General features: G+C 45.0%; 4 protein-coding genes across 8 annotated transcripts in view; 3 read left to right on the plus strand and 1 right to left on the minus strand.

Annotated features, from left to right (window-relative positions):
• Positions 1-91: 91 nt before the first annotated feature.
• On the plus strand, positions 92-7,973 carry dis3 (DIS3 exosome endoribonuclease and 3'-5' exoribonuclease). Its single transcript, XM_076038330.1, has 22 exons — positions 92-295; positions 391-652; positions 1,172-1,329; positions 1,518-1,714; positions 1,814-1,887; positions 1,982-2,149; positions 2,392-2,562; positions 2,654-2,767; positions 2,846-2,983; positions 3,074-3,220; positions 3,374-3,490; positions 3,571-3,672; positions 3,881-3,945; positions 4,067-4,151; positions 4,244-4,371; positions 4,450-4,536; positions 4,662-4,818; positions 5,243-5,457; positions 5,557-5,725; positions 5,832-5,990; positions 6,067-6,189; positions 6,810-7,973. The coding sequence occupies exons 2-22, from the start codon at positions 434-436 to the stop codon at positions 6,876-6,878; spliced, it is 2,862 nt and encodes a 953-aa protein (XP_075894445.1). The 5' UTR covers positions 92-295; positions 391-433; the 3' UTR covers positions 6,879-7,973.
• Positions 7,940-11,458, minus strand: bora (bora aurora kinase A activator). 2 transcript variants are annotated; one of them, XM_076038332.1, is made up of 12 exons: positions 11,308-11,457; positions 10,917-11,072; positions 10,702-10,808; positions 10,576-10,621; positions 10,397-10,475; positions 10,210-10,254; positions 10,006-10,062; positions 9,651-9,910; positions 9,387-9,549; positions 8,735-9,306; positions 8,529-8,660; positions 7,940-8,406 (listed from the first exon to the last, which is right to left on the minus strand). In XM_076038332.1, the coding sequence occupies exons 2-12, from the start codon at positions 11,070-11,072 to the stop codon at positions 8,386-8,388; spliced, it is 1,638 nt and encodes a 545-aa protein (XP_075894447.1). In that variant the 5' UTR covers positions 11,308-11,457; the 3' UTR covers positions 7,940-8,385. The 2 variants fall into 2 exon arrangements, with proteins under 2 accessions (XP_075894447.1, XP_075894448.1); XM_076038333.1 differs by having other exon boundaries at positions 8,074-8,406; positions 8,735-9,252; positions 11,308-11,458.
• Positions 11,459-11,529: 71 nt separating this feature from the next.
• Positions 11,530-13,188, plus strand: mzt1 (mitotic spindle organizing protein 1). Its single transcript, XM_076038334.1, has 3 exons — positions 11,530-11,805; positions 11,978-12,123; positions 12,708-13,188. The coding sequence occupies exons 1-3, from the start codon at positions 11,754-11,756 to the stop codon at positions 12,729-12,731; spliced, it is 222 nt and encodes a 73-aa protein (XP_075894449.1). The 5' UTR covers positions 11,530-11,753; the 3' UTR covers positions 12,732-13,188.
• An 8,613-nt stretch (positions 13,189-21,801) lies between these two features.
• dachc (dachshund c) overlaps positions 21,802-24,297 on the plus strand; it is a 25,226-nt gene continuing 22,730 nt past the window's right edge. The window contains exon 1 of one of the 4 annotated variants that reach the window (XM_076038300.1): positions 21,802-23,034. In XM_076038300.1, coding sequence (XP_075894415.1) covers positions 22,409-23,034 — 626 coding nt within the window. In that variant the 5' untranslated portion in view covers positions 21,802-22,408. The remainder of the gene's footprint in view (positions 23,035-24,297) is intronic. The other 3 variants (XM_076038301.1, XM_076038302.1, XM_076038303.1) reach the window with 3 other exon arrangements.

A 24,297-nucleotide genomic window follows, 5' to 3' on the forward strand; every position in this document is an offset into this window, starting at 1 on the left:
TATCTTTTGGCAGTATAATAAAAGCTTAAATCAATATCGCCTTGTTCGATGTGTTTAAAGGTTATATTTCAAAGGGTCTTGTTCGAGGACCTTCTAAAAACACATTTTTTTATGGATGAAGTCCTATGCAGCAATGCTATATGTTGCATTACTGAGATATCCGTACAAAGGAAGGATAATTAAATTTGGGTCATTTACACACTTGCGCGCCCCTACAATTACAGGAATTCGTCTTGGGAACCAAAGCAACGGTCAATTTATGACAGCTAGTCTCTTTTTTCACACAACGCTCAGCGTGAGCCGCGCTTTAACTCCTGGAAACTTTTTTTTTTCGGCCAACCTATTACAGGCACACATGGGCTGCTAACTGTTTTGCTTTCCATCAAACAGGAGAATCGCCGGATTCCGACAGCCTGGTGATCTTATCGTCAACATGTTAAAATCTAAGACTTTCGTGAAGAAGACCCGATCGGGTGGGGTGATGAAGATAGTGCGAGAGCATTATCTGAGAGATGATATTTGGTGCGGAAGCGAATATTGCACCGACTGCAAGCAGGAGTCCACGGTGCTACAGAGAGACGCGTGTATTGAGAGTAATTTGTGCTCGTTTCCACACTATGTGATTCCTGACACCAATGTAGTGCTCCATCAGGTAAAAACCTCGTCTGTCGCCTCCAGAAACGCCATATATTCTATACTATGGTTTAGTCTCTTTTGGGTAGAATCCCTACAGGTCATTTTCGTAATCTGAAGCTTTTATCAACATTTGAGTTATGCGCCTAAAAATCCGTCCTGCAGTACCCCAAAAAGTCCAACGAAAAGTTCATCTAGTCCCTATTTAGCTTGCACCGCATTTTTTGGTTTGTAGTTAAACGCGCAACTCTTGAAATCAGCCCTATGTGATGTCACATGGGGCACTGATTAGCAACAACATCCCAGCTCCTCCTTTGAGTCTGCACTTACCTTGTTTTTGTCCCCTTCCAAACGTATGGGAGAAAATAAACATGGTTAAATATTCTGTTTTAAAGGGATTCATAGTTTTTCGTTTGTTTGTTTTCTTACTAATAAATCACACAAGGCTGCTTTTTTTTAGAATGACGAATAATGAACAAAATCTTTGTTTGAGGTTACCATAACACACTGCATAACCATCTGTCTCTGTGTTCTGCAGATCGACGTGCTGGAGGACCCTGTGATTCGCAATGTGATCATCCTTCAGACTGTCCTGCAGGAAGTCCGACACCGCAGCGCGCCAGTTTATAAGCGTGTGAAGGACATGATACATGAGAAAGAGAAGCACTTTTACACATTCACCAACGAACACCACAGGTGAAAACACAACTGCCCTATTTTTTTTTTATTGTTGAGTCAAAGGATGACCATACAAAAACACCCCAGCAGACGTTAAATACACAATAGGTTACCACTTAAGTTACCTTCACTTACAGTCATGGGACCATCCTTTTAAATGACGCCTGTGTTTGTGTTTATGCTTCATTTGATTTCCGCGCATGAAGGGACACGTTCATCGAGCGTGAACCCGGGGAGAGCGCCAACGACCGTAACGACCGCGCCATCCGCGTTGCCACAAAGTGGTACATGAAGCACCTGAAGGCGTCTGATTGTGACGAGGACGGTCTCAGGGTGGTGCTGCTCACCAACGACCTGGGCAACAAGCAGAAAGCAGAGGAGAGTGGCCTGCTGGTGCACAAATGTGAGGAAAATATCTTGAATGCCGTCAATTTTTGAAGCACGCATTGGTTTAAAAATAATACTAAGTCGTCCACTTCACTTCTCCTAACTCACTTTCCAGGTGAGGAGTACATCAAGAGTCTCATAGCGAACCCTGAGCTGGTAGATCGTCTGGCGCTGTCTGAAGATGACAAGGTAAAATAAACGCCTGTGTACGCACTTTACGCTGGCTTTATGTTGACAACGTGGAATTTTGGACAGTCATTTACTTTGTTTCTTTTTTTTCCAGAATGAGGTCACCAGCAGTAAGGTGTTGTTCCCAGAACACCTCCCTCTGTCCAGGATCCAAGCAGGAATCAAGAGTGGCTCCTTCCTCCAGGGAACGTTTAGGGCCAGCAGGGACAACTATCTGGAGGCCACAGTCTTTGTCCAGGGAGAGGGAGAAGACACAACAGAGGTGTGGCTCAATCTGCATTTAAAACATTTGGTCTTTCATGGACTATAGGTGTGTTTGAGACCTGAAACTGCTCATGCTCCATGGAATGAGGAAATGCCAGAGGAGAAAACACTGTCAATTTGCAATTGTGATTTATATCCATATTTCAAAAATATTGCTGAAGATTTGCAAAAATCTGGTAAGAGTTTGAGCAAGTAGTCCTACAAAGTAACTGACTCTCAGTTCTCACCGGCTCCTGCCAGGTTCTCATCCAGGGTCTCCAGAACCTGAACAGAGCCGTGAACCAGGACGTGGTGGCCATACAGCTGCTGCCTCGCAGCCAGTGGGTGGCGCCCTCTTCTGTGGTGCTGCAGGACGAAGGCAAAGCGAAAGATGACGAGGCCGCAGAGCAGGAGGCGGAGGAGGAGGAGGAGGTGAGTTTTCCTTCCAGGTTTTGATCAGTCCAGCTTTGAATTCAGTAGATAGGTGAACTCACTCGCCTTGCGTCTCGTTTTGTCCGTGCAGTTGAAGGCGACGGCTGCCGACGCAACCCGTAAGCCCACCGGGAAAGTGGTGGGCATCATCAAAAGGAACTGGAGGCCTTTCTGTGGCATGCTCAACCTCTCCCACATTAAAGAGGTGAGTCTCAAGCTCGATGTCGGAAGTTCACCGCTGGTCTCTGCCATTCCAGCTTCCCGTGTCTTCTGCTTCTTTCAGTCAACCAGACATCTCTTCACCCCGGCGGACCGGCGGATCCCCCGCATTCGGATCGAGACGCGTCAGTCGTCTGCGCTGGTGGGCCAAAGGATCATGGTGGCCATCGACGGCTGGCCCAAACACTCCAGATACCCAAATGTAAGTCAGAAGAACCTCCTCTGAGGTTGACTTTTTATAATTTTCTTCATATTTTTTCCCATTTCAATTTACTCATTCCCTCAATGGCAGGGTCACTTTGTGCGCAGTCTGGGGGGCGCAGGGGAGAAGGACACGGAGCAGGAGGTGCTGCTGCTGGAGCACGATGTTCCCCACCAGGCCTTCTCTCAGGCGGTGCTCAGCTTCCTTCCCAAGATGCCGTGGGCCATCACGCCCGAGGTAAAACGCACGTTTTCAGAAGTCGAATCACTGTGTTAGATTTTTACTGACCATGTAGTGAGCGACTCATTTAATCATCGGGATCGGGCTGAGTAGAAGATGTGTCAGTTTTGAGTGAACTTTGCATTTAACGTGGAATCGCTTCTCCTTTAGGACATGAAGAAGCGAGAGGACCTCAGGAGCCTGACTGTGTGCAGCGTGGACCCGCCAGGGTGCACAGACATCGACGACGCCCTTCACTGCAGAGAGCTCGACAACGGAAACCTTGAGGCACACACACACACACACACTACAAAGCCATAAAATATTTTTTTGCTTTTATTTTAAATCTTGCTATTTTCCTGCTTTAGGTCGGCGTCCACATTGCTGACGTCAGTCACTTCATCAGACCTGGCAACGCTATGGACAAAGAGGCTGCAAACCGCGGCACCACCGTCTACTTGTGTGGCAAAGTAAAGAAACACACACACACACACACACACGTTTGTTCCCCATTATGTTCCAGATTGCAGCCTAATTCTCACCATTTACTCTAAATGTAATCTAATGGTGCAAACACATTTAATTAGAGTTGTTTTCCAAACACTGTATCATGGATCAGGCCAAAGTTTTTTCCAGAGGACTTTTAAAAGTTATGTGTTGCGTTCTCGCCCCCATCAGAGGATCGACATGGTGCCTGAGCTGCTCAGCTCCAATCTGTGCTCGTTGCGCTCCAACGTGGACCGGTGAGTCCGTGCACGCTCACTCATCGGAATGCATTACGATCAGTCGGCTATTGGCACAATTCAGTCAGACATGCTTCTTTAATGTACTATTATTGTGTCTTTATTTTTCATAATTTACCAGGATGGCTTTTTCATGTATCTGGGAGATGAACCACAACGCTGAAATTCTCAAGACTCGGTTCACAAAAAGTGTCATTAACTCAAAGGTAAAGCAACAACACTCGACTAAAACAACGGTACAAGTTCTCTTTATTTAAAGATCTTTGCTCTGTCGTGTGTGTCCCTTTTTGTCTTTTAGGCATCCTTGACCTACGCTGAGGCTCAGATGAGGATCGACGACACCAGCAAGACTGATGACATCACCAAGAGCCTTCGGGGACTCAACAAACTGGCCAAAATCCTCAAGAGACACAGGATAGAGAAAGGGTGAGTTCTAAGAGTAAGGTCTGGAAGCAGGTGGATCAGAGAATTTTAGAGACCTTATTTTTCTGCCTCCTCCCTCAGGGCGCTGACGCTGTCTTCGTTAGAGGTCCGTTTCCACATCGACAGCGAAACCCACGACCCTATCGATCTCCAGACCAAAGAACTCATGTAGGTGGAAGCGGCTCACCGCTAAGTCCCCGCAGATGAGCTTTGATTTACGCGCGTGTCGCTTTAGTTTGGACACGTCCATTAAAAAAAAAACAAAAAAAAACTTGTCCCCTGTCTGTTGTCAGGGAGACAAACTCCATGGTGGAGGAGTTCATGTTGCTGGCAAACATCTCCGTGGCCCAGAAGATTTACGATGAATTCCCAGACTGCGCCATGCTGAGGAAGCATCCAGCGCCCCCTCCGTCCAACTACGACGTTCTGCAGAAGGCTGCAAAGTCCAAAGTAAGAGGACTCGGGTGGCAGGAAGGATAATAATCACTTGGCTTTTGGTTTTGGCACATTGTCCATTTTTGTCAGTAGGTTTAAAGTGTATTTTTATTTAATTTGAATGCCCATTTTGCTAGGATTCTAATCACTTTTAACACTTAGGTATGAAACTAATAATCTGTTTTATAGTATTTCTTGTTTCTGATTGACGTACCCCCCCTTTTTCAAATTACTTTTTCTTTTTATGAAACTTATTTAAATATATACAACCTTATCAAAGCCCATTTTATTTATCAGATGAAATTGAATTGAAATTTTAATTCATTTAAACTATTTCAATATTGTCAGTGATGTATATTCATATATATTTTTTACGCAACAAAACAAAAAAAAAAACACAACTGCAATATGACTGAACCTCTGTACTGCCATTCACCAGAATGTGGAGATCCACACCGACTCGGCCAAGGCTCTGGCCGACTCCCTGGACGTTGCCGCTGTGGGCGGCTTCTCCTACTTCAACACGCTGCTGCGGATCCTGGCCACTCGCTGCATGATGCAGGCTGTCTACTTCTGCTCCGGCATGGACAGCGACTTCCACCACTACGGCCTGGCCTCCCCCATCTACACACACTTCACGTCGCCCATCAGGAGGTGTGACATCACGCGTTGCACAACGCGAACAAAATGCCTTTGAACGTTCATCCCTGCATCTTGAATCGCCTCCTGTTCCATCTGCTCTCCGGCCCACAGATATGCAGACATCATCGTGCACCGCCTGCTGGCGGTAGCCATCAGTGCTGACACCACCTACCCAGATCTGATGGACAAGCACAAGCAGTCGGCCCTGTCCAACAACCTCAACTACAGACACAAGATGGCTCAGTATGCCCAGAGAGCGTCTGTGGCGTTCCACACACAGGTAAACGCACGTGCTGCCAGTGCACAATCAAGTACAGCAGCAGTAATTATTCTGGGAAATATTAAGGAAGCTCACAGTCCCTGTAAACCCTGGTGTGTCTCTCTAGTTGTTCTTCAAGAGCCGAGGCATCCTAAACGAAGAGGGGTACATCCTGTTTGTGAGGAAGAACGCCATCATCGTGCTCATCCCAAAGTTCGGCCTGGAAGGGACCGTCTTCTTTGACAAAAAGGAAAAAGGAACTACAAACCTTGTTTTTGACGAACAGGTAAAGAACAAATCTTGTCTCATATGTTGCTGATCGAAGCCTTGTGAAAAACGTCCCTCCTGTTTGCGTTGTTCAGGGTCCCACTCTGAAGGTGGAGAATCACACCTTCGCCATATTCGACAAGGTGAAGGTCACCATCAGCCTGGACGACTCCAATATTCAGCATCAGAAGATCCGCATGGCTCTGATTGAGCCCGTGGTAAGGAACGGTTTTCCTCTTAATGCTCTTAATCCAGTGGTTCTCAAACTTTCTTTGTCACGCCCCACCTTGGAGGTGTCTTGAGGGATCCTGATGAACCTGCAAGTGGTCCCATGTCTCTAGGTCAAAGTTGACTTTTGACCCCATAGACTTGCATGGCATTAGGGTTAGCGATAAGGCTGGAATTAGGGTTAGGGTTAGGGTTACTGCTGGAATTAGGGTTAGGGTTTCGGGTTCCTCATGGGCTAGAAGCCCCAAATTTGACGTGGCTGTGTCTTGAGGGATCCTGATGAACCTGCAAGTGGTCCCATGTCTCTAGGACAAAGTTGATTTTTGACCCCATAGACTTGCATGGCATTAGGGTTAGCGATAAGGCTGGAATTAGGGTTAGGGTTAGGGTTACTGCTGGAATTAGGGTTAGGGTTTCAGGTTCCTCATGGGCTAGAAGCCCCAAATTTGACGTGGCTGTGTCTTGAGGGATACCGATGAACCTGCAAGTGGCCCCATGTCTCTAGGACAAAGACCCCATAGGCTTGCATGGCATAAACAACCAAGTTTGATGTCTTATTTTTGTATGAATCCATATTAACTTTGAGGACTGTTTGGTTTTTCATTTTTAGATCGCTGGGGTCAGCGTTCCTGTGCCAGATGTTCAACCACAGGCTAAGAAACCCAAACTGGACCGCTGACACAGGAAGCAGCATCACAAAGACTGAAGTGTGGACTTGCCAATGCATCAATTTTTTTTAGCAAGTGTATATATTTTAGCAGATATGCCACAATGTTGTGTTCTTAACCTCAAAAGAACCAAACTGCTCTTGCAGTATTTATATGTTGTATCATGCTCAAAAATATCTGAAAGGGTCTAAATATGGTCAATTAACTGAAAGATTTGATCATTAAAGTGTTTTTTCACGTATAGGTTGGTCTAAATACTCATTCCGAAGTATCAGACACAATGTTCAAATATATCTGGGACTCACTCAACACATATATTGTATGCACATTATACATTTTAGCGTCAAGCACCTTAAGTGTAATTATTAGTGTATTTATTTGAGAAAATGTGATCTTTGATTTCACATTTGTCTGTTACTCAAAATCTCTAGAATGCTCACAAATCATCAGGGATACAAAATATCAAAATATGGAAAACTTTACAGGAAAGCCTCCCAAAAAATAGAAAAATTCTCCAGCTAGATGAATAATTCAAGTTAATGTATTTTCATAATTCAGTGAATGCCTTTGCATGCAAAATAAAAGGCTCAATCAGCATTTCAGTTGGCTAGTGGTCAGCAAAAAAAAACACTTAATCATGTCTGAATTTAATGGTACAGTGTGTAAACATCTCCCATCTAGTGGTCAGATTTTAGGTTGCAGCACTCATTCTCACCCCCTCCCTCTCTTGAGTTTGCCAGTGAACTATGGTGGTCTGCGCACAGAAACCTGGATACCTCGTCCACCTTCTTCGTTGGTTTATTTGAGCATTCACCCTAATTACGAAACGCGCTGTCAGACAGCTCGATTGTCCATATCAGGCTTTGTTAGAAATATGTTGATGCGAGACCCTTGGTCTATTTATATTATACATGAATAACCAAATTACTTTCAATTGTACTGCGAGTACACACTTTTATTAATGTATTATGAGCAGTGTGTTAAACTTTTACCAATATAAAAAAAATCAAATCAGGACAAATTGTACACCCTGAACCTTTAAAAAAAAAAAAAAGTGGTAAACGTCACAGTGGTGAAAGTACATTTTTATATTCGAAAAAAAACAACCACGAATACAGTACAAATAGCCTGAATTTGTCAGAATCAGCACAAAATAAAAACATTGTGGCACCAGAACTGCAGCTTTGAAGGAGGTTGTTGTGCAAAGTGTCAGAACAGACAGTTTTTCTGTCCATCTTAACATCCAGATACCATGTCCTACACTAGGATGACTCGGCTGCATTACATAGACGCTTACCCTACACACACAAGAGTTGAGCGTCACAATTTCCAAATGATGTGTAAACACCTGTGAAAACATTCAGTCCTATCTTCAACTTCAAACCTGATTCACCCTGAAGAGAAAACCATGTAAATGCTCCATGAGTAGTGTAAACCATGTTGTATTGGACTGCAAACTGATCACGGCAGCTGCCCGCTGGAGGAGGCGTCCCTTTAAACGGGTCAGCCACGCAATGCTCAGTGATGAGGATGAAAAACCTGGGAAACAAAATTAGAAGGATCATGAGGTGGATCCTACAAGAGAATTGCCGCTTGCCAAGCATAACAAGAGATCCAGATCCTGTGAAATCTGGAGTCGTGAACTGAGATGCAAATACTACCTTGACTTTGGTGTATCGAGTGGTTTGAAAGGCATCTTCCACCAGGTTCAAACGGAAGGACTCTCTGTCTGAGCCGAGTCCGTCGATAATGCTGGCCGTGCCGGCTGAGGTAGTGCTGTAGCCGCTGTCCACCTGGATTGCACACAGTCATTAGCAACCCGACGAACTGGTCTGATCTGAACGATCAAGTAGCACGACGCACTGACCTGCATGCTGGAATCGTATCGTATGCTGCTCCCCTCCGCCAGCAGTGACACGAACATGTGAGAGGTTTCCGCCGTCGACACACTGCCCATACGAGAGCTGGTCAGCTGTCCGAGAGGCTCTCCGCCTTCCTCCTCCTCATACTCCAACGTTCCCTTCACCCCAGTGGCTTCGTCCCCGTTCTCCTCCTCCTCCATTTTCACAGGTTCAGCGGAGTCCAGATCCACCCTCTGGCCGTCGCCGGGCGGACAGGTCGGCGGCGACGATGGATCCAGCTCCATCGCGGGGATGGTGGACAGCGAAGAGGAGCAGGTCAGCAGCTCCTTAGCCTCCTGATTGTCCTGCAGCCTGGGGTTGAGGATCGGGGAGATGAAGGCGGGAGAGATCCGGGAGAGAACCCTCACTCGAGGCATGGATCTGGTGACGTGTTGGGGTTCGCTGTAGCTGAGCTGGTGCGGGGAGCAGCTCCGTATAGGCGAGCAGCCCTCCACATAGGGGCTCTCATTGCAGGAAGGCACATCTGCGTCCAGCGGGACAGCGTGGGGTGTTAAGTTATTCTGCTGTTTCCTGTCGGCTATAGAAAGAAAACAGATTCAACATCGGGAAGTTCTGCAGCGTTTTGTCTCGACTGAAACCAAACCTGTGCCTGCCTACCTGTGCCTGTGGGTGTGCACGCTATGTCTGCAACAATTGGGGAGACGGTGGGGGAGGCAAAATGAGCGGCACACGACCCGTTCAGAAACAGAGGGCTGGTGATGCTGCCAAAGCTCGCGTCCCGAAAGTAGCCTTTCTGGATGGGACTGGATGAAAACTGACCCTGGTTTCAGGGCGACAGAACAGATGATGGATTGAATACACAATCCCATAAAAAAACAACAACAACATAGTAACGCACATGGACGTCAACGCTTTGCTCACCGTGGAGGGAGTCTGGGCCCTCACACTGCAGGACAGAGGGGAGGAGAACAGAGTCGCCGTGGCTTCCACTCCTCCCGTGGCTCCCTCCTCCCGATTCAGAGTTGGCCTCCCTAAACTGGCTTGGTTTCTCTCCGGGCTCGGCGGACCCGAGCTGTCAGAGCTGCTGCCCAGACCATCGAGGAAGAGTTTTCGCCTCAGTGAGGAGGAACTGAGGCTCTCCTGCACCGCCTCGCATGCCTCTTCGTATCGGTAATAATCCCCTACGCAACGGAGAGAGGTCACGCATGAGACATGAGAGGTTTGACGTGAGGAACAAGAGTCCAGTGGGTTCTGATCAACGGCCTCATAGGCTCACCTAAAACTTTCTCCAGGTTAAAGGTCAGAGGCAATGAGAGGGTTGTCTGACAAGCAACTGTAAAAAGACAAAATACAATATCAAAATGAAGTTCTAGGTTTTCGTAGAGGAAAAATAAAAAATACTAAAATCTTTAAAAATAAAATAAAATAAAATAAAATAAAATATATTTTACATTAAGTGAAATCCAGATTGAAGACTGACCTGAAATCCTTTCTGGCTCCTCTGCAATCATTTCAGCCACACTACCTTTAAGAGAAGGGATGCAAATAATAAGAAAATAATATGTAACTATATGTTGTGAGCTTATAAGGAATTACAAAAATATATTTAATCTAAAATAAAATACAATGCAGAAGTCACAGACAAATTCATAAAGAGAAAAACATACTTGTCTTAAAGAGTTCAAGGCCCTTACGGGTTTCTGGCCGTGGCCAAGGAGAAGGCACGATGGTTCCCTTGGTAAAAAACTTTTTTGAGAAAGACAAAAGGCAAAAGGCAAAACGCATGAGAAAAATGAACAATGCATTAGCTTCTCTATGACTATGTAAAATTGAATACATTTAATACCTGCTCAATGGCGTTCTGTCGCTTTTCTTCAATGTCAGAATCATGTCTGCAAGTAGGAATAGGTCTGTTAAACCACTTTCTGTCATTACTGTCGTACACTTGAATACAGCCAAATGAAACACATACCTTGTCTGACTGAGACAAAAAGACTGCCGCAGGATTTCCTCCTGGTCAATGTGTACCGGGAAATGACTGGCCATATCCTCTATCGACCAGTGAAATTTAGGAGGGGTCTGCAGGTGTGACAAATTGGAAAACATTATTTCTTACAGCATCCTGTAGGATTGTGTTTGACTGTGGAGGCTTCATGACATTCCACACAAAGAGTCACAGTCACTCACAGTTTTGCAAGGCTTGTACTTGAAGACGGATGGACTCGGAACCAAGGCTTCACGGAGATGATGGTAGTCATTGGGACTTTCGAAGGGATTTCTGATTGAAGGCCTTCCGGGAGTCTCTGGAGCGATCTGAGATGTTACCTCAACAGGGTCCCCCATCTTTCCAGACGAGACAAACAAATGTACGCTTACAAGAAATAAATCTCCGAGGTAATAAACATCAAGACAGGCAGTACAAATATATTTAAAATTAACTGATGTTTAAATTAGAGACGTATGAACAGAACGTTTCCACTGAAACTGGGCAGAAGGAATTTGAATTTGAACGTGCTCATTCTACACGCTATGTCGTATGAAATAAAGAACATATTCATGATTAGCAGTTGGTACTTACGGTGCATCGGCCAGGACTTTATCCACACAACTTAAAAGTAACATTCGAAGCGCAAGCAAACAATCTACACACAGCGGCGTCGAGATTCAAACGTTGTTTTTTCAATTTCGTCTGCAACGGCCGCTGGCCAATCGAATTATTTCCGGAATGCCTCGGCGACCAATGGAGAACGCGTGTCATTCGTCACTTCCGGCAGTCGCTCTCTTTAGCGCGTCTTAAGGCACGTTAGCCGAATGAGTCATTATTGAAGAATACTTTTTTTTTCTAATTTGGAGGTATTTTTTTGTTATCTTATATGCGGTAATAATAATATCTTTAACGCGTATTTTGTGAGCGGTTGCTATATCTGCTTGATTTTTAGCCACGCCAGTGACGTATTAGAGTCGCAGTCGCTAGCCACATGCTAGCAGGCGTTTGCTAACATTAACTTAAATTCGCTTTAAACCATGGCGAGTGCAGCGAACGCGAATATGAACGCTGTCCGGGAGACAATGGATGGTATGTACGCAACTTCAAATGATTTACATTGTGTCACACGTGTGCCGTTTGGTTAAACCCTGATCTGCACACAGATTGCATTGCCAACTACTACATGCACAGAATGGAGAGCGGCTGTGTCTTGCTGTCAGTAGAAAGTAAGTCATTTGCCTGTGATGTTTTCCTCCCTAAGTCCTCCTGGAGATCTCTAGGCTGCTGAACACTGGTTTGGACATGGAGTCGCTGTCGATATGCGTGAGACTGTGTGAGCAGGGCATCAATCCTGAAGCGTTGTCTGCTGTCATCAAAGAGCTGCGTAAAGCCTCCGAGTCTCTGAAGGTACAGACGCTGTCCCTTAAACATCTCTATATATCATAGTTCCTATATGGTTTAGGCTATACTGCTAGAGTCAGACTTGACAGTGGGTAACTTGTACAGCCTCCAAACCTGTGTGTGACATGAGAAGTAAAGATGCTTATTTCAATAAATATTTCAATAATTAATTCCGATGACTATATTTTCTTATCCTTTATTTTTTATTTTTTAACGTGTGTTTGTGTGTAGAGGAAGGTCTCTTAATCTATGGTTAGTGTGTATGGTTTTTATGTTGCATGACTACGCATCAAGACACTTTCCTTACATTACAGCAGTCTCATTATGATAGTGTATTTATAGCTGTGTCAGTCTCACCTTATGATGTATGGCTCCAATACCTTTGTGCTTGGACCACTGAGTTTGGCCACCTCTTCATCACTCGTATATCAAATGCTCTCCTGCGAGACTGAAATACCTGTGACTAATGTTTTTGCTCTTAGAATAAGCAAGTCTGCCAACGGCACGGCTTCTTGAATACATAAAACATGCTTTATATTGTTTTTATCACCCTCAATGTAATATATATATATATTTCTTTTGTCTTTCAGGCTTCTGAGAACTGTACTAGCTGAAGCTGCAGTCACATCACTTCAGTCAGGGAGCTTAAAGATCACGCCTCATTGAATCTGTCCCCGCCAAGGTCTCTACCGCCCATCAGACGTCTGCATGTCGGCTCTTTGTCCTCCGTTTCTGGATGACTAAATGCTCATGATGCGTTCTTGGACCTGTGTCCAAGTTCCTGTCAGAGTATTAAACCCCAGTCTTTTTTTTTTGTTGTTGTTTTTACCAAATGCAAGTCTTCTTCTGACACTTCCAATTTGGGAAGTATCAGCATTGACATCCTGCCTCAATTTAAATCTGCTTCAATTTTTGTTTGTTTTTTCAAGTGTGTATATATGATGTTTGAAATATGTATGTGTGTACATTTTCCATTTTTTGTATATTTAATACTTTTTTCATCCTAATCATTAAGCCATTTCCATTTAACAAAAAAAAAATCTAAATTAAAATGTTAGTCAACGACCACAAGGGGGCGTTGTGTTTTCTTTTAAATGAAGGTACAGGTACTGGCAGCTTTTTATTTCTTTCTCACCATGTGTGTTCTCCCATCACTTGAACGTGCATCTGCATTCAGTTCCTTTGGTTTTTATTAGGCTCTTTCTTGAGTGACATTTTTCTGTTTTACTGAAAATTTAACCTCATTGGTCTAATTAACGTTGGATATCTTTTTCCAAAGGAAACCTGACAATGAATGGCAGTTTCAGGTGACAAATAGACGTCCGTGTTGTCCGGACCCCATTGTAGAATGCAGCTAAAGGATGTCCGCCCTGACACAATATTATTCTTCCAGGCCTCCGATTTTTACAAAGGAAATTATTTTTCCAGTTGCACTAGCTGAAGGGGACAAGGATTGTGGTAGAACATTGCACAATGATACAAACGCATACCACGCAGGGGCAGATCACATCCACTCATACAAAAGAGAAGACATTAATAAGGCTCATTCTCTACGGCAGGATGTCCTGTTGGACCGAAATCTGAGCCGCTCTCGGTGTCTGCGCGAGACTATTTGAGACCTACTGCCAGCTTGACAAAAAAAAAAACAAAAAAAAAAACACGACTTTGATCAACCAGAAATGAAAGTCCTACATCATGTGTCTAACCACACAGAGCACTGTGTTGTTTCTCCACTGTCTGTGAAATGGATCTATTCATCTTCCAGACGAGAGAGAAAATGCTGAGGACAACAGAACATTCCTCCACAGGCCAGTATTCACGCGTCCTTTCGTCTGCAGAAGCTGGAATCACTATCTTTTAAGTGTGTGTGTGTGTGTGTGTGTGTGTGTGTGTGTGTGTGTGTGTGTGTGCGTGTGTGAGCTCGGAGCTCACACGCAGGGCCGTTAGACGTCTACAAATGAGTAGCCCCTGAGCCATCTGACAGAAACTCCTCAGCCCCCACCCCGCAGACGAGCACAGCGAGTGAGCCGGGCCGGTCCCTGTGTGTTTCTGCGCGCAACTTCTGGCTTTTCCTGGCTGTATCTCGCCGTCAAAACTGACGAGGGGGCCACAAGTTGCTTTTTTTTTTTTTTTTTTTTTTTTTAAATCTCCACGCACCCCCTTTGATCTCTTCACACGGTACCTGAACCTCCTCCCACCCCCCCAACACTGGCATCACATTAGCCAGACTGTGAGAGGCGGACGGACACGGTGGAGTGACTCTCGCTGATAGCGCGTCAACCCAAACGCCCCCACGTCGCCCCCCGCCTCCCCGACTCTGCACTGCGAGGGTGAACTGCGTTGCAGTGCTGATGCAGGCAGACCCACATTGAGGATCCATTTCTTTTTTTACAAAGGCAAAAGAGTTATGCGCGGCGGCTTGATTGGCCACTGTGGGCGTGGGATCCGGGGCGCATTGCTCTCTGTTTGATGTGTGTGAAGGGTTTCTCCTGATCTTAGCCGATGGCTTTGATGTCTGTGGAAACAAAATATTCACAAATCCCATAGTCCTGACTGAGAGATTAGCGTCCGTATATGCATAAACATCTAAGGTGTTCAACTAGGGCACTGGTCAGGTCACATGACTGTATAAACTCAAGAGGCTAGCAGGTCCTCACATCAGGACTTCTAAAGGTGTTTACGTTTGTACGTCTGATAATTACCCCCCGGCTGAGGTTTATTATTTATTTATTTATTTATTTATTTATTTTCTGATAAACGAGGGCAGTCTCATTTAAAAGTGAAAGATCTGCGTGTTGCAATTACGGTCCAGGTGTTTGCATTGGATATTACAAAAATAATTAGACTGGACTGATTAGACGTTCCCCATGCATAAGGAAAAGGGAGGTCTGTTGATGTGCCAGCCCAAATTACAAACATATTGTTACATCAAACACAAGTAGCCTTTTGTGAAGCCAACTCGGACGAAGAGTCAAAGACCTGAAGCTCACTTGAGTTTGGCTTCCTAATTAGCATTAGCCACAGAGTGGAGTGTTTAATGGTCTCCCAGCAGGAACGAGGTGTTGTTTATGTCTATTTCATGTTGTATTTCTCATTATGTGATGATTTCAGGGCTGGACTGTTCAGTTAAAAGACTTTTGTTTCTGATGGGTTATTCTCAGTGGATTTAAAAGAAAACTTTGGAAACTTTAATTCTGGCGGTGCATTTTATTTGTGTCCAAGGCAGGAAACAAAGTTCTTTGAAATGTAAAGTTGAATCGCTACCATATTGTCTGGCTCTTGTTATCTTAGCTGTTATTATCTCAACTATCTATAAATACTGCATGTCCATTGTTATGTTCTTGTAATGGAAGTTGGGCACTTCAGACAGACTTTTTGTCTTTCAGACAATAAGAATTTATACTTGAAACAGTGACTTGTATACTTTAAAAATACAATATACAACATAACAGAAAACAACTCGGTTCGACTTAACTGAATGACCAGATTTCGAATGACAATAAACCCAAATCCAGATCATTGAACAGCACTGAAGGGCTTTACGTGACCTTGCACGTCAAATAAATTTAGCCCTCTGTTTACAGCATCCTGCCAAAACTGAGTCTCTGCTGTGCCTCACATTCTCTCTGGAGGTGGCAGAAATAAGGCAGCTGTCTCAGAATTTGGAACAAACTCCTCGCTGTCAGTGTTGATCATATATACCGATCAGATATGTTTTTGGTCTTGTGATCTCGCAGGGGATTTTTTTTTCTCCTTCCTAATCCTGTCCTGTCCTCATCCTTTAGGAAAGTGAAGCTTCACTGATGGTATTTGCCCCAAGAGGAGCACTGCGTGACCTTGTTAGTGCTCACCCCAGTACACCACCCTTGATTAAACACAGGCCGCACTTTTACACTGCAAGATTACACTATTTAGTTCCCAATTAAATTCATAGCGAGGAAATTGGATAATAAACTCTTTAAAGGATCGTTAACAATCATTAGACTGGATAATAGCGTGGCAATCAAAATGCATTTAAAAATTAAAAAAATAATTTCCAAAGTCTTTTCGTGACTTTGTTGTTTTTGGACATTTTCCAAGCTGATTAATGTAGGATTGATTGATTTACAGTCGTAATTAGCTGTCTTCTGCATAGATGCATAGTAATCATATCCTGCTTGTTTTAAAGTATTAATTGGTTTCATTAACAAAAGCAGTTAATTGAATAACAATTAACAAAGTTGGCGATGGCATTGACGCGGTGCGCGCAGACTCCCTTGTGTTTTCCCCCCGCGATGATAATGAAACCACCTTTTTATCAGATTGGAATTTTGTGTGTTGGACTATGTAATGACTAATATGATACTGGGCTTATTAGTTTATTCGAGTGACTCACTGAGGCGTTAAGCCCGTGTCGAGAGTGGTGTGTTTAACAGGTAGTCGCCATATGTTACCTTAATCAGACACTGGAATCACATTTGGTTGTTAAATTGTCTTCTAATAAAAGCAGGTAGTAAAACAACTCGGGCTAATTCAATTTCAGGCGAGTTTGGCTGAAGTGAGCAGCTGTTGGTGTTTGCTGAATTGTTTTAGCGTCTCCTCTCTTTCTGTGTTTTTCTTTGTTGTTTCCCCCCCCCCCCCCCTTTCTTTTCCCTCCAAAGGTTTAACTGCAAACAGGCTGTTTGTTCTTCAACTTTTCTTGCAGAAAATAGAGATGGAGGGTGGACGGGCTGTCCACTCTGCTTTAAAGAAGACAATACCAGGCATATTGCAGTGACAGCTTGCATTGTGTGTGTGTGTGTGTGTGTGTGTGTGTGTGCGTGTGTGTGTGTGTGTGTGTGTGTGTGTGTGTGTGTGTGTGACAGAGAGGGAATGAAAACAGTGCGAGTGAGGAAACTATGCCCGTGTGTATGTTAGAAAGACAGAGAATGTCTGCGTGTCTGTCTAAGAGAGACAGAGAGACGGATGGTTCTTGTAAATACGGCATTGTGAGGACCGTGTAACATGTTTCAAACCAGCAGAGTGGGGACTCGTCCTCAAAGTGTGGACTTTAGGCCAGCTCTCATTTGTCCTCATAATGATTCGATTTGTTTTTTTAAGGTGAAGTTTTTAATTTGGAGGTCGGGTATAAATGGAGATTAGGTTATGGTTAGGGTCAGGCTGTAAAAAAAAAAAATAATAAAATAAAGACACTGAATAAAAATTGAAAGGAAGTCAATGTAAAGTTGTAACAAGGACAGAGAGACCTGTGTGTGCGTGTGCGTGCGTGTGTGTGTGTGTGTGTGTGTGTGTGAGAGAGAGAGAGAGAGAGAGAGAGAGACTGAGAAAAATGCAATGACAATGGGAGAGTGAGGACCATGTGTCTGCGTGTTTGTTAGAAAAACAGAGTGTGTGTGTACGTGTGTGTGCCCGCGCGCATGTGTGTTCCGGTGACAGCTTGTATTCTCCATGATTAATGATGTGCTGTGTGACTTGATAAGTGCTTCGGAGGACCAACGCTTGTTTCAATTAGACCTTGTGAAGGTCGCGACGCCGCGCCGGCCTCTCATTATCATATCCATAATCAATCCACATTATCATTGGAGAATGTGGAATGGATGTGTGATATCTTGGTCATACACATCCAGACATGGGGCACATGCGCGCGCGCGCGCACACACACACACACGCACATGTGTGTTTGCACACGGGCACCTAATCACATAGCAAAACACAGTGACATCCCTCTTACTCATAGTGGCACAGACGCACAAGTGCGCACGCACGCGCGAACACACACACACACACACACACACACACACACACACACACACACACAGCCTTCACTCCGAGTTGATTTGAATCATATCCACGGCCGTCGGAAACGGATTGTCTGTTCACATTAAGAGGCTGTTTCTGAGAATTAAGCGACGCTGATGGTGGTGGCATTTCACATCCCCTTTTGCAGACACAAATGCCAAAACATCATTCTGTCAAACTCCCCCCTCCCCCCGCCCCGCCCTAGTGTGCACGTGCACGACCCCGGCCACGCACGCTCACACCCGCTCACTAAACCGGAGACCCCCGGGGGGTATTTTGAATAAAGCCGAAGTGATTCGTATGTTTTTACTGCTCTAATGAGAACAGATTGAGTGGTATTTACACTTCCTCGGATGATCTAACCACCTACACATTTCCCTCAAGCTTCTCCGCCGCTCACTGGCCAAAACAGACATGTGGAAAGGGACCAGAGCTTGGCTTTGAAACAGGAACACGACTGTGAGCATCATCTTTGTCTCTCTGGCATGTAACGGCACCATGGCGTGGTTACAGCACCAGACACAAAAAAATGTAATTAAATATTGTCTCCAGATTAATTTGTTTGGAAGGAAAAGATGTGCGGAATCAAAGGAAAGTCAATTTAACATTCACACTGGCGGTGGGTGATGATGCATTTGGCTCTGGCTGTTGTTGTATGTAACATTTTAAACAATTTATTTGTACTATTTGATCTTTCACTTAGAGAGTGCATCAGTAGCCATGTCCTTCCATACACGACCAGAGCTGCACAGGATTAAGGGAAAGATGATTTTAAAAAAAATGTCAGAACATACCTTTCTTTTTTCTTTTTTTTAAATATAAAAAAAAACAATGGACTACACTACCCAGAAGGAAAATTTACTCCTGAAACACTGAGTGCATCGTTTCATTCATTAGTAGGGACATCGGAGTCAATGTGGGCTTTAACGATACCTCTGCGCATGATGTCCAACTTTGAAAAAAGGAATTCAGTGTCTCTTCAAACGTGTGTGTAACATTGTCAGCTGTAAATGCTACATTTTATTTTTTTTCATTATTCTCCTGCACTCACTGTTTTATCTTTTGTCTTTCCCACTTTAATTACTGTGCACCAAAACACCAAGGCAAATTTCTAGCACCGGAGAAAGCACTTGCTCATCCCAGCCGTGATTACGCTGCCTGAACTCATCCAATAAAAGTGCATTAGTGTAAGGTGCAATAAACACAGCGGCACTTTAGCCCTCGCGCTTTGCTTGACCGTTAAATCTGGTGCAAAAGGCCAGCCGGAAATTTACAGAGTTATCAAACTGACTTTTCTAGACAAACCTGTCAATAACGTCCGCTCTTCCTTCATGTCGCTTTCAATTTATAACATTTGTATTGTTCATGAGATGTAATAATTACTGCCTTGTCTTGTTTTTTGTGGTTTTGTGACGCAAGCAGCCCTGCGTTAAAGACAACGTTCTCCCCATAGACAAAAAAGTACAATCAATAATCTTTCATCAATAATAACTTGCTCAGCAATAAACCTGATTCTGACAGAGGTCTGTTGTATTCCAAGCCAAGGTCCTCCTGTCCTTTTGTAGTTTTACATACCAAACTACAACAATCACAGATGCATTACGTGCGTCAGGTCAAGAACATCAACGTGACACAGAAATATGTAGAGAATCTCAGCGGTTTCCTTTGGAACAAAGGAGCTTTACGGTTCTCCTCTTTGAAACGATATTGTTTTCATACTCCACCAAGTGAGAGATTTTACTGCAAGTATCAGCTCATTGTTTCATTTCATGGGAGTTTAAGCACAATAGCGGCTGGAGAAATTAAACCTGTGACCTTCCTGTTGTGAGACAAAGTCACTTCCCACCAGGGCATCCTGCAACCGACTGCTAACTGGGTTCTGCCAAACAACTGTGTTTGCTTATTAGACCATGGATGAAAAATTAACACATCTAAGGTTGTAATAATTTCTTCAGGCTCACGGGCCTATTATTCATCACGTCCTTGTTTACATCACCTTATTTTATGGGCTCACTGTGGCTCGGATCAGTAAATCAATTTTAAGGTGGTGCCACGAGTCAGATAATTTAACTCCAGCCCGAGGGGGATTAAAAGTGAGCATTCCAACACTTATTAAGCACTTAAAAGGTGGGAATTTACAACATGAATCGACTCTGTGTAAAAACTGATGGCTTCATCTGTATTTCCTACGGATGGAGAAAGGGAGTCGTGACATTTCTTTTTGGCAAGGAAAAGGCCAGACTCAGCAGGAGTTATCAAAGGCAAAAAGTAAAAAGTTCGCGTTCGCTACCCCACCGCCTCCACCCCACCCTTCTTCCCCTGGAGATACTCATGTTAAGCATAATTAAGCAGATTTGATTAGCATCAAGCCTGGCTTCCTCTCTTGACTTTTAATGAATGTAAATCTACCATCTACATCCTAAAGATTAATTTCTGCCAATTAAAAAACACAAGAGGGTTTATTGGAGAGAGGGGTGGCAGTGTGTGAGTGTGTGTGTGTATGTGTGTATGTGTGTGTGCGCGCGAGCACACGCGTGTGTATGTGAGGGAAAGCGTGTTAAAGTCTTTTGAGTTGGAGTACAGTCGGAGTTTTATCCTCTTCCCCCCTTGTCTTCTGGTGAGATGGTCTCTGGAGATCTGTGTGTGTGTGTGTGTGTGTGTGTGTGTGTGTGTGTGTGCGCGCGTGTGTCTCCCTCACGACCGAGATCATTATCAGCACAATGTTCCGTGAAAGCCACTTTGAAAGGACTGCGAGCTCCATATGTAAATGATGGCAAGCTGTGTGTGTGTGTGTGTGTGTGTGTGTGTGTATGAAGTGGGTGATAAAGCCGTACAAGGAACAGGTAAAGGGGTCAATTTGTAAAGCCAAGGTTACTGGCTCCCTGCTCTCTCAAGTACTTTTTAACAGTCTCTTCTCGGTCTGCATTCGGAGTTCCAATCCTTATTAGCTCAAGATAATTGTTTTGGAAAAATAAATAAATAAAAATATTGTCAAATGTTCAAACAATGGCACCTGAACTTGACCCCTCAGATGGAACATCTATTAAATCCTTTGGATTTAACGAATGTATGTGCTAACAAGCTCATAGAAAGCTTTTGAAAGGACGAGACAGACCTATCAAGTTTTTCTTTCTTTTTTCCCTGCTGCCAGATGAGCCTGGGTAGCTGCAGCTTCAGGTTTCCTATTGGTGCGAGGGGAGACATGAGTGTCACCACCCTGTGACTTGCGCTGCAATGTTAAATTAACTCCTGTCAAAAAGATTCAGGAGCAAAACAAACAAACAAACAAAAAAAACTGGTATCCACAAAGACAATGCCGTTTGTTCTTTTCGTACAGTGAAATTTCCATGCGGCTCCGATAAAAAAAGAGCCACTGCTGCAGCATCCATGCTAATCTGTAATTTATCATCTCACAATCACTTCCTGCCTCTTCTTCTGTGGTTTACTGGGCGCAGTTTGCCTGCTGGTGCTGTGCCGACCGACAGGATGCAGATTGGTCGGGAAGCACTATAACAGAAGGAAAATGTTCTCTATCAGAGTTTGGCAAGATGGATGAGTGGGAGAGAAATGCAAGTGGCACAGCAGCTGCTGCTGCTGCTGCGCAAAGTCAATCTGAAGGAAATGAAAATACACATGTCCCGAAGTCACTTAATTTAGTCTGTGAAGGTGTGAAGGAGTTAAACATATTGATCAAAGATCTCCCACTTAATTACTTGTTGTTGTTTTTTTTCCCCACACATTAAACTCACTTATCTGTTACTTTTCACCATGCATCTTTCTCTCCTTAATTTCATGACGAATTTATTCCAAAGCAATTTGTTTATTGTCGGATTTAACCATAGCCCTCTGGTATTCTCATGAACTCGTATTAGACATGGAGAAAATTTGCTCTTACGGCAAAAAAAAAAAAAAAAAAAAAAAGTCAGAAATAATCATACTAATCAGATCACGACAATTACACAGTGTGTGTGCAACCAGCAGCAGTCCCACACGGTAACGCGGGAGGGAGAGATTACAGTGGTACGCCATCATTTAAAGTTGTCATAAAGCAGACGGATTGAAAACACTAAGCTCCATCAGGAGCATTAATATCAAAGTGCCTCTTGGTTAGGCGTTCCTAAATAGGCTTATCCAAAGTTTATGTAGGCTAATCTTTGCTTCCTCTCCCCACTCTCTCCCCTTTTCTGTGAATGTCTCTCACTCTCTAAGAACACGGCGCAGGCTCCTCCTCTTTATGATAATGTGACAGTAGCATCTCCGGCTCGGAGAGACGAGCCTCCTCTCACTCCGACCCAACAATGTGATGTGTCTCTTTTTTTCCTCCCCCGCCACCACCACCACCTCTGCGCACGGACTCTGTCTCTCTATTTTCCTCCGAGACGCGCTTGGTGCGCACTTTCCCTCCTGGCTGAGCAACCGCGTTCCGAGTTAGAAAAGAGAGAGAGAGAAAAAAACCCAACAATAACAAAAGTTGACTAAAGTTTCATTTCGACGCCAGAGTCCCCCCCGGAACATGACCACCATGGCAACTCCGGCCGCTCCGGCTCTGCTTCCCGCCGCCTCGCTCAGCCACCACCCGGCGCCGAGCTCCGTCTCCCCGGCCACCAACTCGCCGCCACCCGCGGCCACTTCCGCCGCGTCCTCCCCGGCTCCTCCGATGGCGCACCCGGCGCTGCTGCACCAGTTCCGCGCCGAGCTGCTGCTGCCCAACGGGACGCCGCTCAAGGGCGCCGGAGCGGTGGCGGCGGCAGCGGCAGCGGCGGTGTTGTCCAGCGGCTGCGGCGGAGGAGGCGGCGGGAAGCCGGTGTACGCCACCCCGTCGCCCGTGGAGAGCACGCCGCAGAACAACGAGTGCAAACTGGTGGAGGTGAAAGGTGCCAAGCTGGCCTCGTTCACCGTCAGGGACACGGAGCTCATCTGTCTGCCGCAGGCGTTCGACGTCTTCCTCAAGCACCTGGTCGGCGGGCTGCACACCGTCTACACCAAGCTGAAGCGGCTCGACATCACGCCGGTGGTGTGCAACGTGGAGCAGGTGCGCGTCCTGCGGGGGCTCGGCGCCATCCAACCCGGGGTGAACCGGTGCAAGCTCATCTCGCGGCAGGACTTCGAGACGCTGTACAGCGACTGCACCAATGCGAGGTGAGTCAGGTGTTGTTGTTGGTTGTCGGTTTGCAGCAGGTGGATATTAAAGCAGGAGCCAGAAAACCTCATATTTTTGCTGTGTAAATGTAGTCATGCTTGATAAAAAAACAAAAAACAAACAAACCAAAAAAAAACTGCCACAGTGCATCAGCGTAGTGCTGAGTTTTGAACCAATGTTGGTGTTGTTCTGTGTGTGATCTGGTGGCGCCATTGTACAATATTTCATCACTATTCAAGTGTAATCTGTATTAGCCGCGATAGATTAGATCACATCTTGTGGAAACTTTTAAACTACTAACCCCATTTGATAGACACAGACACACAGACAGACTAGCTGGGTAAACTTGTCTGTCACCATCATCGTCATCATCATCGTCTGCCATCACATTTCGCATTGCCTGGGTTACAGCGTTGCCGCCGTCGACTTCCCAAGTTTACTCCTTGAATGTTTCATTTTATGTTCGAGGAGCTTAAATCATTTGATGATGACTGACAGGAGTTAAGTCCTCCCCACCCCCCGCCTCCATATTAACATCAGTGCTGGGAGGCCTGTCACCGTGCTCGCCTCCTTTATTGGATCCTAAACTGCCAGTGATGAGGGTGACGATAATGAATTTTTAGTCATCTCAATTTGAGGGGGAAAAAAACTTAAAAGTTTGTCACGTTATCACCGATGTTGATCTCCTCCTCCCCTTCACCCCCCAGCCCCCCCCCCCCCCCGACTCTGTCTGATATACATCCCCCAGTGCTCTCTTTAAAACACACACACACACACACACACACACACACACACACACACACATACACATATATGTACACAGTGTCTCCCTGACACGCGCACAAGCAAACATTGAAACTGACACTGTCATTCTGAGAAATTGATTCTTCACAGAAATTAATTAATTTTCATTTGGCCCCGAGCGGCAGCTTAAATCAGGACAAGCTCACTCACTCACTCTCTCTCTCTCTCTCTCTCTCTCTCTCACTCCCTCACTCACTTGCTGATCCCTTCGCTCGCCCTCCCTCTCTCTCACCCCCCCTCCACCGCCTCACCCCCCCCCCCCTGCCTTCTTAATAACTCGCTGTCTTATCATATCAGCACTCTTTAGCCCTGAGCATCAGAACAGAGGAGATGATTAAATGAATTCTCGGTATTTATGATGTGATTATGCAAATGGGCTGTTTTTCAGAACTCCGATGGTGACCAGCTACACGGGTCATCAATCCGCGGCACCGCCGCCAGTCGATGTTGAGATAGCG

The sequence above is a fragment of the Nelusetta ayraudi genome, unplaced genomic scaffold, assembly GCF_046127955.1.
Source record: "Nelusetta ayraudi isolate G7.1 ecotype Tasmania unplaced genomic scaffold, CSIRO-AGI_Nayr_v1 ptg000056l, whole genome shotgun sequence".
NCBI lineage: Eukaryota > Metazoa > Chordata > Actinopteri > Tetraodontiformes > Monacanthidae > Nelusetta > Nelusetta ayraudi.

Bases quoted from the DNA above. Each gene is read 5' to 3' on its own strand.
- dis3 (XM_076038330.1), top strand. From the start codon at position 434: ATGTTAAAATCTAAGACTTTCGTGAAGAAGACCCGATCGGGTGGGGTG. The intron at 2,563-2,653 runs GTGAGTTTTCCT...TTGTCCGTGCAG, and splicing joins AGGCGGAGGAGGAGGAGGAG to TTGAAGGCGACGGCTGCCGA. The intron at 5,458-5,556 runs GTGTGACATCAC...TCCGGCCCACAG, and splicing joins TTCACGTCGCCCATCAGGAG to ATATGCAGACATCATCGTGC.
- bora (XM_076038332.1), bottom strand. From the start codon at position 11,072: ATGGGGGACCCTGTTGAGGTAACATCTCAGATCGCTCCAGAGACTCCC. The intron at 10,622-10,701 runs GTATGTGTTTCA...TCCTACTTGCAG, and splicing joins TTTTGTCTCAGTCAGACAAG to ACATGATTCTGACATTGAAG. The intron at 9,911-10,005 runs GTGAGCCTATGA...TCCGTTGCGTAG, and splicing joins TAACCTGGAGAAAGTTTTAG to GGGATTATTACCGATACGAA.
- mzt1 (XM_076038334.1), top strand. From the start codon at position 11,754: ATGGCGAGTGCAGCGAACGCGAATATGAACGCTGTCCGGGAGACAATG. The intron at 11,806-11,977 runs GTATGTACGCAA...TTCCTCCCTAAG, and splicing joins TGTCCGGGAGACAATGGATG to TCCTCCTGGAGATCTCTAGG. The intron at 12,124-12,707 runs GTACAGACGCTG...TTTGTCTTTCAG, and splicing joins AAGCCTCCGAGTCTCTGAAG to GCTTCTGAGAACTGTACTAG.